Consider the following 12260-nt stretch of genomic DNA (forward strand, 5'->3'; position numbering starts at 1 on the left):
AGTTGTGAGATAAGTTGCAATTACCATTTTTTTTACAGTTAGGGACTCACAAACAACTATCACAATGGGGCAATTTTTATAAATTCAGTCATTTTGTCTTGTGGAATATATGTAAGCATATTCTATGTGAAATAGATTATTCAGGACATACTAAATAAAAATAACTTGCTTTCATGATCCCTCTTATTTGGTTAAAATGATTAAAATGTTGCATATTCTGCAAGGGGAATGAAACTTATGAGCAGAAATGTAGCAGATGCTTTCGCAAACTGTCAGAGTCAGAGAATCACCAACTGCTTTCTACATGAATTACCCGTCACAGTTTGCATTAATGTTTAAATGAAATTCAAAGTAATCTCTTTGGTAATCTAAAATACTTTTCAAATGTAACTGTAATTTGATTGCCACCCATTTAAAATAATGTAACTGTAGTGAAATACAGCTACTCAAATATTGTATTTTAAATACGTAACTGAGTTACATGTATTTTGTTATTCCCTGTGTGTGTGTGTTGGAAACCACCTCTGATCCTCACAAAGAGGAAGAGCCCTGAAAGGTCAAAACTTTGTCACTTTGACATATTGGCCTAAATACATTGTATGATGCAACAGTTATCCAGCGATGAGATAAATCTGTGCTTGTCTAGAGCCTAAAGCCACACATTCATCCATGAGCAGCCCGTCAGCTATCAGCAATAAAACACAGTGGTAGAGGCACATTGTAAACATTTCATCAAGAACCATCATGCCGTTTTGTCCGCCATCAGGGTACAATTATTCCTGCAACGTTGTTCCAACAGATCTCAGAGGACTAAAGAATGGGGCTTGACTACAGTAAAAGAGACTCTTTCATCCAGCATTACACACGCCAATTACACCCACTGACCCTCCACAACATGGCTTTGTTTCTGCTTGCACAGAAAGAAGTGCGCTCTCATCACTGATACATGAATCTGACTCAGAGTGTGTCCAGCGCATCTTTATATCGTAACGTGGAGGCTGGAAGCAAAAGTAAAACATGATCATTTATTCAGTACATTGTAGGATCATTTCTTTTTTAAGGTGTCTGTTTTTTATTATCCTCTGTCACTTCTTCAACCTTCGAAGTGATAACTGTGTTGTGCTTGCTTAATGTGACCACGAGGTGGCGCTAGTGGCTAAATTAACACACAGCACATCTGTTGAATGATTTGCTTCATTCTGTGTACTGAGCTCATGTCTCTGACACAGATGTTGTAATATCCACCAAGATGTAATTTGTCTAGCTCATTAATGTCGATTCTATGGCATAGAAATAGCAAAGAAACTTGTGTTTATTAGAACCTATTTATATTTCCTTCATCCCACTGATCTATCACACAAATTCAAAGCTTCTGTGATAAAAACTGGGTATTAAATAGGGCGTAAAACTCCCATAAAAAGTATTTTAACAAACAGTCATGGAAATGAGATGCTTAACTTTTAAAAAATGCTGATTGACATCCTCATGAGGTAAAATTAAATATTATATTAGCTGTTTTTTCCCCATTGGTTTTATGAAGGTTGAAATTTCCAAACCCTATTATCAAATATGGCACATTTAAATGAAGATTAATAACTTATATCAATTGTTGAATAACACACACACAAACAGGGTTGTAAATATCTTTCTTTAAAAGAAAAAGGTTTGTTTGATCACTTTATAGTTTTACTAATGGGTTAATTTTATGTTAGATAATGTTTATTTAACATATGTAAAAATTATAACAAAGAAAACATGGAAATGAGTTTTTTTGTAAGAATTATCATAAGCAAGAAAATATAGAAATGTGTTTTTCAGCTTTCTTTATTTTTCTTTTTTATTTTATTTATTTATGTATTATTTTATTTTATTTTATTTTATTTTATTTTATTTTATTTTATTTTATTTTATTTTATTTTATTTTATTTTATTTTTTTATTTTATTTTATTTTTAAAGGACACCAAATATTAAATTGGTGGTTGTAGATAATAGTGTATCTAACATATAAAAGGATTATCATAACCAAGAAAACATGGAAATGCATTTTTTTTTGGCTTTTTTATTATTTTTTATTTTATTTTTATTTTTTTCTATTTTATTTTATTTTATTTTATTTTATTTTATTTTATTTTATTTTATTTTATTTTATTTTATTTTATTTTATTTTATTTTATTTTATTTTATTTTATTTTATTTTATTTTATTTTATTTTATTTTAAAAGGACACCAAATATTAAATTGGTGGTTGTAGATAATAGTTTATCTAACATATATAATGATTATCATTACCAAGAAAACATGGAAATGTATTTTTGTGGCTTTTTTATTGTTTTATTTTATTTTATTATTATTTATTTATTTATTTATTTATTTTATTATCTTTTATCATTTTATTTTATTTTATTTTATTTTATTTTATCTTATTTTTTATTTATTTATTTATTTATTTTTAAAGGACACCAAATATTAAATTGGTGGTTGTAATGATATGGGCTTGTTCTTGAATTTCTTGAATTGTTTTCTGCTATTTAAATATTTTTCTTAATATATTTTTACTTATTTAGGTAAAATTTTAAATAAAAATAAAGTAAAAAAAAAAGATTATTGTTATTATTATTATTTTTTTTAATTTTTAAAAATCTCTTTTTTTAAGCATGTCTTAATGTGTAGAGTCCACATGATGCATTTCTCATCAGACGAGACCAATAAGGATTTACGTATCCACTTTCGTCACTGTCGCCACCACAACCATTACATGGAGACGAGAGGACTGCGGGTCCCAGTCCTCACACACTCTCCCTCCTCAGAGACAGAGCAACAACAGCAGGCAATCCTGTTAGTATCATTATCACAGTTATGTAGGCCAAGTATATAGGACAGGGAACTAAAATACTGTTTAACATTAATTAAGCCCACCATGAAATAGAATATGTGATATCCAGCAGCACAGGGGATATTTTCTGTGTCTCCCTGTGGGTTTTACATTCCTCAGTCTAGTGTGGCAAGGCTGCTGACAGCCATTACAGTCATAACAGTAACAAAATCCCATAACGTCTCAAAACTGCACAGATAATTGCTGTCTTACAGGAAACAAGTGCAGTCCATTTTCTGAAAGTCTTATTTATCAGTACTGTAAATATGTTTTACGCCAGTTTTGTAGCAAATAATGCCATTGTGTGTATTGACGAGCATTGCCAGTTTTGCTCTTCATGCAAGATCTAGAGGCTTAACAGATTTTACCATGTAATTTGCTCTATTTGATAAATAAAACTACAAAAGTACATAAAAAGAAAACACTGCATGTACACAATGCACCATCCGTCAGTCAATCAATAAAAGATTAAGTGAAGCCTCTCGGTCTCAAAGACTCTGGAGGATTGGGACAAATCCCCTTCTTTCATGTGGCATTGAGAACGCCTCAGTCAGCACAGATCCCAACCAGCTCCTCTGTCCTGTCTCCAGCAGGGCGTTCTTGTGGGTGAACCAATTAACTATGTGCTTATGTGAAGTTCAGGGAGCGCCACCTGTGTGAGGGTCCCAGAAGAGGCCCTTAATAAGGCTCTAGTGTTCGGCCAGAAGCACAGACTCTGAATAAAGAAATCATTACAGACTAATTATGGTGCATGTGACCTGTGCGCACATTCCTGCCTCATCATCCAGCCTCCCATTCCACTGCTAGACAGACAGTATTCAGCACAGAAGAAAAGATCAATGACAAGAGCTGTATCTCAGTAAATATAATGTATTTTAAAAAAAAAAAAAAAACAAAGCAAAAAAACAATGGGATAAATGCTTGTTTTGCAACACTTATTAAAGTATAAATGCATTAAAACCCCACTGGGACACATTAATACAATTAAGAGCCAACATTATTACATTATTGCTAATACAAAAAACAAAAACAAATACAGAATAAGTCGTGGAAGATTTTTTTTCAACTGTAACCTATTTCATATTTAAAAAAAGTGGTATTTATCAGAAATCAGTGGTTCCCATTGTAACGACTTACCTAATATACTGGGGTCAAAAGGTCAGTGTGTTAAATGGGCTGGTAATGATGCTTTTCTCTTACACAGCAAAATCAACTCTGCTCAGAGAGCACATGGTCCCTCTCTACATAGAGTTAAAATAACACTAAGAGTTAAAGTTAATGAGATAATATGTTGTTTGTGGATTTGTTTAATCAGATCTTGAAAGATTTAATGTCTTTTATCGTCAGTTGATTTCATCTAAGACTGTGGCTGGAAGTCATTTGTAGTTATTGTGTTTCTCTTCAGTGATTCTGCTTGTTAACAGCAGGTGTTCATCACTACTGATCAATCATAACTTAATCTCTTAATTATCTCATTAACTATAACTCTGCTTCAGTGTTACTTTAACACTATATAGAGAGGGACCAATCTGAGCAGAGTTGATTTGAAATATTTACTGATGTTAAAAATATGACAGGTAATCCTGGTCTCTCCTGAATAAGCCAAGACAGTAGATAAATAGCTGAAATTGTAGAAATTGTAGAAAAGGGCGTTGTTAGGCACGATGCGAAGCAGAGTAACCCCTTCAGCCGTGACTTATTCATGATACAGCACTAACCTCGAGTACCTTATTGCTTTTATAAAACAGTTACCACACAATACAAATATTAAAGCCAAAAATATGTATCAATGCAACTTTCATAAAGTAAACTTTCACTAAAGCCTTCCTTCCGCTGGAAAAAATAGTCCCTGATTGTGAACAGCAACAGAAGTTACATTATTACGCCATTAGATGGCAGCAAATACTGTCTTTATGAGTGTGTCAGTCAGTAGTGAAGACTTTTACATTGAAAAGACTGAATTGTTGTGAACACGGAACTGAGAAATGCTTTGAATAGCGCTGTCAGTCACGGGAAAACCCCTTAACTGTTAAAAGGACAAGATAGTACATCGCAACAGATTTTTATTATGAACATAGGACTGACCTGAAGGAAAATGCTAAATCTGAATGCAGTTAATAAAATCTCTTTCTCACAATACTCTTCTTCATAATACAGCAAGCTTAAATGAACAATATCAATTGAGAACAAACAGTTTATGTTGCTAAGAGTGGTTGCTAAGGGTGTTGTGTAGTGATACACAGAATTGTTGGGTGAAGCGGTCGTGTTTTATCCTTAATCGAGGACAGGAACTAACCGTTTTATAATTTACTTTATAACTTGGTAAATATGGATTTTTTTTTTTTTTTTTTTACACAAACACATCGCTTTGCTTCAGAAGGCCTTTTTTACCCTCTGGAGCTGTGATGGATGTGGATGGAGACACTTTCTTCAGCTGATACTCATTGATCCCGCTCACTCGGTTTCATTCACTGTCATTATAAAGATCTGACGCGTCAGGATATTTATTAATATAACTCTGATTGTGTTAACCAGAAAGAAGAAAGTCATATACACCTAGGATGCCTTGAGAGTGAGTAAAGCTTGGAGTATTTTTTATTTGAAAGTGAAATAATCCTTTAATTACTCACCCTCATGTTGCTCTAAACAGGAGTTCTGATGTAGAACACGGAAGTGCTGCACTGTGTTTATTACATCAACTGCATGGGAGACTGACATGGAAGAGAAGAAATTGTTGAATAAAATCATTACTTTTGTTTGTTTTTTGCACACAAAAGATTAAGGTTGAAACACTGAAGGCACATTGACTTGTGTTCCGAGGATGAACAAAGGTCTTGGAGCAACATGAGGGTGAGTATTTAATGACAGAATTTTCATTTTTGGGTGAACTAACCCTTTAATGATCCACTTAAAAGAGTCGACTCATAAGAGTTATTCGTTCACTATGTTTTGCCCTGCGCAAAGAACTATTATAATAGTTCACATTATTATAATATAGGCTACTGGAAGCCTAGACTATTTTAGTACAGTGTTTCGAAAACACCCGTTCGAATAGTTAAAGGGATGAAGAGTTCATGTGTCGTGTCTTGGTGGCAGTAGTGCTCTGCGCGCGCGCATCTCCGCTCCAGTGATCCGTTCGTCACGGTCAGAGCCGCTATCTGGGCGGGGAGAGAGAAACCTCACTAACACTCAGCAGAGCACAGGAGCAGCCGCAATTCACAGCTGAGGACGTGCACGGGAGAATATCTTGCAGACGTGGTGAATACAAGAAAATTTAAGCATCTCAATCCAAGCAATCACATATTTTTTTGGATATCCAACGGGTTTGATGTCGGCTGATCTGGTGTGAAGCGTTACCAGTTCAACTTCTGTTTTTTTGTGGGGAGAGGAGGTACATTTCAGCTTCATTCGTGTCTTGTAAACGGAATGAATGACCAAGACAAAGGTTGACACCGGTTCCCCGACGCATTTTGTCTCGTCGAAGGAGAAGAGGCAAAAGCAGAAAATGGAGAGCAGCACCGGCGAACAAGAACAGCCGCCTGTGCAGCCGCCACAAGTTAACGAGAAAAAGAAAATACACCGGGCACCGTCTCCAGCAAGACCCAAAGATGTGCCCGGGTGGTCCCTCACTAAAATCCGCGGAGGTATCGGCACACCGACGCTGAGCGTTAAACCGGGGGCTATATATTTAGGCGGCCGCGTGTCCAGACGCAGCCCGGTTACCGGGAAGGAAACAAAAACAGAGAAGAGTAAACCGACCGGCAAGCCTGCGCTATCCGCGGCCGGTGCTCAGAAGAGCAGCGCCAAGTCTAATAAAAGCGGTCGAAGAAAAGTTTCGGACGCCAGCATCGGATCGGATGATTTAAGCAAGGACTCCGGCTGCGCTCCGGGGAAACTCTCACCCACCGACAGCAGCTCCGAGCTCTCCGACTGCGTCTCCGAGGAGAATAAAGTCTCCACAGACGCGCTCAGCAGTGACACCGAGACCAGCAGCCGCGGGGGGATCGACGGCGATAAATCGGCAGCAGAACACGGACTATTGGACAAGAGTGGCCAAACCAAGACCAGCGAGAAAGACCGACTCTCGCTGGGAGTGGAGACCGCGGAAGGGAGCGTCTCTCCCGGCGACGAGCGCTCCCTCACCTCGTTCGACAGCAGGATGCCCGCCAGCACATCCTTGGCGTTCTCGGACCTGACTGAGGAGTTGATGGACGGGATGCATGAGGAATTAATCAGGGAAATAGAGGAACTCAGGTCGGAAAATGATTATTTAAAGGTAAGATAATGATCATATTATGTTCTTATTGCAAAATTGAACATAAACATCAAAGCATTATAGCAGCACGGTAACCACTGTTTCCAACAAAATGTCATAGTTTTACTCTCGGGTTAGGGTTTCAACTTGATGTTATTCTCTAGTCCTTTAAAATAAACTGGTGTGCTGGTGCCAAAAACCAAAACACTGATCTCAAGAACATACAATGCAATATCAGAACCGCGTAATGACCAGCTAGAACCAAAATACTTAATAATGCAAAATTAGTTATTTTCTGAGTTATTTTCTGATCATTAATATATATATATATTCACACATATTCACTATTACCTATGACTTTTGCCTCAATAAACTCCTAATTACTGCTTATTAATAGTAAAGTAGTTGTTAAGTTTAGGTATTGGGTAGGATTAAGAATGTACAATATGGTAATGCAGAATAAGGCATTAATATGTGCTTTATATGTACTAATAAACAGCCAATATTCTAGTAATAATAAGTAGCTAGTTTAAAGACCCTAAAAAAACCCTAATAAAGTTGTAAATAAAGTAAAACTGTAATGCAATATTAGTAAAAGCGGCTTAAACAAGATTTTTTGTTTTTGTGCTCATGATTATGACTATAATAATGAAACCAACTCAAATTGAAAATGCTAATTACTGCATTAATTAAAAAAAAAAAAAAAATCATATAAAAGTGGTAAATTAATTACACTGTTAGGCCACTTAGAACTGAATTAGGCCCATTGAATCAAGAAAATCAAATTCAGAAATTTATGGAACTGAGTAGAAATGACAGAAATGGTTGTGAGATGATAATCGGCTGCAAACCCAGATATTTTTTTATAGCGATAAAATATGTTTTACAGTGTAAGTTGTCACAATAACTGTAATAACTGCAGTATTTTGGTGGAAACTAGTTGCAATTTTTGTAGGGTCACCAGTATAATACTGTATTACTGTCATATATCATTATCTAAATGTCTATGTTTCTAAGCCAGACATGCCAGTGTCTGTGTTCCCCCTAAAACTGGAAATACTGTATTCATTCATGTTGCAAGACATATATTTAAGATCCCACTTTACTATTGGATGGGTTTGTGTTTTCTCCAGTAAAACTGAGTCATATGTAAGAGCTAAACACTGATTCTTTTGTAATCTCGGTTTTTATAAACTATCAGAAGACCTTGATGAAACCAAATCGGTTTCATTTGTCATGCCTAATATAACAGCATTAAAACAATGCTAGTGGTTATTTGCTCTTGCACTCGTGTTGCTTGAATAATGCAGCTGTTTGTACAGATGCTGCAGCAGTCCACTGCGCCCGCGCCCACTTTTCACTCCATTGTTTATCCGCGCGCTGAGCACGTGACTTGCGCTGCAGTAGTTGACCTATATTCACGGGAAATGTGTGACATCACGCGGTGGCCCACCGCCCCTGAAAGCAGGATGCGTTTTTACACGTTTGAGGTATAAATAGTTTATGTGGGTTTAGAGCCATGTGCTTTGTAAACATTGCACTATTATGCAGGTCTCGAGGAAAATCATAATGCAGCATAATGAATCTGATGCCTATATTAGTTTTGATCATAGGTCAGGGGCATCATATGCACTTTTTTTTGTAGGGGCGCCAGTGGCAGCCCAGACTTACCTGGGTAGATACTAGATATTTTATCATCTAAACCTAAACTGTTTAATACACACACAAAAAAATGCATAGTCATTTCTAAACTGATACATTGTTTGTTTGTGTGTATATCAGGATGAAATGGAAGAGCTTCGCTCTGAGATGCTGGAGATGAGGGACATGTACTTGGAGGAGGATGTTTATCAGCTCCAGGAGCTCAGACAACAGCTGGATCAGGCCAACAAGACCTGCCGCATCCTGCAGTACCGCCTCAAGAAGGCAGAGAGACGCAGTATCCGCGTGGCCCAGACCGGACAAGTGGACGGGGAGCTTATCCGCACATTGGAGCAAGACGTCAAGGTTAGAGCGATACTGTGTGACTTAGTAATTACAGATGAAACCCTCCAAACATATTCTGTTAGATATAGCTGGGCTGTAACTATCATAGCCATTGAGGGGGACAAGTCCTCCCCAAAAATTAGAAATGGCCAAACTGTTCCCCCTAATATTTGATAGTATTGATGCTGCTCTGCTGTACTCCATTATGCACCGCTAGGTTTATTGTTAGGATGACAAAAAAAAGTTACATTTTTAGGTTGGTCTGTCTCAGCGATATCTAACAGCACACATCACTGTCTGAATGAGCCAATCAAATCAAAGAGGCGGGGCTTACTGTTCACAGAAGACGAATGTGAATTCCTTCCGTTTTAGCAGTGAAAAATATGTTGCAAGTAAGTAGCTAAACATTTAATATTTGACGGCTGTTTAATGATTTAAATATTCAGCGACGACAGTAATATGTTATTATTTGATTAAAGGTGCCCTAGAATTAAAAATTGAATTTATATTGGCATAGTTAAATAACAAGAGTTCAGTACATGGAAAAGTCTCAAACTCCATTGTTTCCTCCTTCTTATGTAAATTTGATTTGTTTAAAATACCTCTGAAGAACAGGCGAATCTCAACATAACACAGACTGTTACGTAACAGTCGGGATCATTAATATGTACGACCCCAATATTTGCATATGCCAGCCCATGTTCAAGGCATTACACAAGGGCAGCCAGTATTAACGTCTGGATCTGTGCACAGCTGAATCATCAGACTAGGTAAGCAAGCAAGAACAACAGTGAAAAATGGTAGATGGAGCAATAATAACTGACATGATCCATGATATCATGATATTTTTAGTGATATTTCACTAAAACTTTCTAAATGTTTCGTTAGCATGTTGCTAATGTACTATTAAATGTGGTTAAAGTTACCATCGTTTCTTACTGTATTCACGGAGACAAGAGCCGTCGCTATTTTCATTTTTTAAACACTTGCAGTCTGTATAATTCATAAACACAACTTCATTCTTTATAAATCTCTCCAACAGTGTGTAATGTTAGCTTTAGCCACGGAGCACCGTCAAACTCATTCAGAATCAAATGTAAACAATATAACAGTATGCTCACATAATCCGATGTATGCATGCAGCATGCATGACGAACATCTTGTAAAGATCCATTTTGAGGGTTATATTAGCTGTGTGAAATTTGTTTATGCACTGTTTAAGGCAAGCGTGAGCTCCATGGGCGGGGAGCACAAGATTTAAAGGGGCCGCAGCATGAATCGGCGCATTTCTAATTATGCCCCAAAATAGGCAGTTAAAAAAATTAATTTAAAAAATCTATGGGGTATTTTGAGCTGAAACTTCACAGACACATTCAGGGGACACCTTAGACTTATATTACATCTTGTGAAAAAACGTTTGATGGCACCTTTAATATATGATTAATGTAATTCATTACTGAATGTGACGAGACAAGAAACGGTTTGCGTTTTTGACATATTAGGCATACAAATAAGATTGAATATAATTGAAAAAAATATTATTTGCATACGATTTGCAACAAGCTTCTTTTTCGTTATCCCCTTAAATCCCTTTTAATTTTTTATTTAGCTAATTCTTTTAATACATTTTTACATTTACATTTTTACCCAATAACACTACCCATCATGCTCCCCCACAAGTAGTTATGACTCAAACTATCACTTGTGAAAAAAGTGCACTTAATTGTATTCACTGTGTACTTGTAGTGCACTTTAAAGTATATTTTAGTTTACCATAAATGCTTGTATATTTAGCAGAAAACGTATGAAATTACATATAAAAATGTACTTAGGTACTTACATAATTGCATTTAACTTGAACTTTAATACATTTTCATTTAAATGTAAATAACATGCACTTATGTGTCTGAAATCAATAGTCAGTTTGCATTTAAGGATATTCTTTTAATGTATATTTTTCCATAATAAGTTATTTTTCATGAGGGAATCCCATTGGTGAATCTCATAAAACATCCAACGATGTAAACATCTTCAGCAGTCTGTGAGATCATGCTTTAGCCTGCATGTCATGCACCACGCAGGCAACTGTCTCACATGGCTGTGGACACAATACTTCCTTTCTCTGCTCTGTCAGAGGGAAGAGAAATAACCATGATGTCATTCCCGTCGGCACTGCCTCGCTCTCTGTACTCTTCTTTTACATGGCTGATTTGTATACAGTAACAGAGGGAAGGAAAAGGAGGGAGAGTGGTTTCCTCTGCCAAGCAAATGCTGTGGCTTTCTTTGTGCTACTGAGACTGACGATGGTGGACTTTAACAAGTAGCATTGTCACATGCTTAAGTTTTACCACTCAGGACACAGCTGGTACGGATCAAAAGCTGTATCACACAATCGATGAGGCGAGGCGAGGGGGATGGTGTCTGCAGGAAAACATCTCAGCCTCTGCTGAATTCTTTAACTGCTGACAGGAGTCTCCTAACACAGGGTCAATTGTCTCCCCACGCTACCGACACAGCCAGGTCAAATTACACTGATCTTCGCGGCTCTTGTGCGTTCAACTGGTTGAAATACTCCATTGCCACCACTGTGACAGACACACTATGTTCAGCTTAGCACAGCAACAAAACACTGTGTAGATCTAAGTTATATGAAGATAACTAGTGCAACAACCTGTACTTTGAAATATATTTTGAATGGTTGTGTAGCACATGCCAAAATATTTAGTTAAGATTGTACAGTAGTTGATGGCCTAGATAAAACCAATATACTCATGACCAGTGTTGTAATTCATTACAAGTTATGGAATCGGATTACTTTTTTCAAGTAACTAGTAAAGTGACGCATTTCTTTGCAGTCCTAACCGATAGTAAGCGCAGACGGGTTGTGTGTAAACATGATGGTTTTTGCAGTTCTAGACTAAATGAGAGCATGCATTTACTAATCTCACTTGCACAAAAAAAGTCAGTATTCCTCAAAATTAATAAATAAAACAGTGAAATGCAATGCCAGAACATTGCACAAACCTGCAATAATTCAATATATTAAATGAAACAAATACACTTTATGTATTTAATCTCAATTTATTAATTAATGTCTTTGTTTCTAATCTTTGATGATCCAATTCAACCATACCAATAAGCAAAAA

At 36.4% G+C, this 12260-nt stretch overlaps 1 protein-coding gene across 2 annotated transcripts in view; it reads left to right on the plus strand.

Annotated features, from left to right (window-relative positions):
- The first annotated feature begins 6088 nt into the window (after nucleotides 1–6088).
- The window catches only part of mtcl2 (microtubule crosslinking factor 2), a 60218-nt gene continuing 54046 nt past the window's right edge, over nucleotides 6089–12260 (plus strand). For both annotated transcript variants that reach the window (XM_067371209.1, XM_067371210.1), the window contains exons 1-2: nucleotides 6089–7149; nucleotides 8911–9135. In XM_067371209.1, the coding sequence (XP_067227310.1) occupies nucleotides 6304–7149; nucleotides 8911–9135 (1071 nt within the window). In that variant the 5' untranslated portion in view covers nucleotides 6089–6303. The remainder of the gene's footprint in view (nucleotides 7150–8910; nucleotides 9136–12260) is intronic.

This window comes from Chanodichthys erythropterus, chromosome 20, assembly GCF_024489055.1.
Source record: "Chanodichthys erythropterus isolate Z2021 chromosome 20, ASM2448905v1, whole genome shotgun sequence".
Lineage (NCBI taxonomy): Eukaryota > Metazoa > Chordata > Actinopteri > Cypriniformes > Xenocyprididae > Chanodichthys > Chanodichthys erythropterus.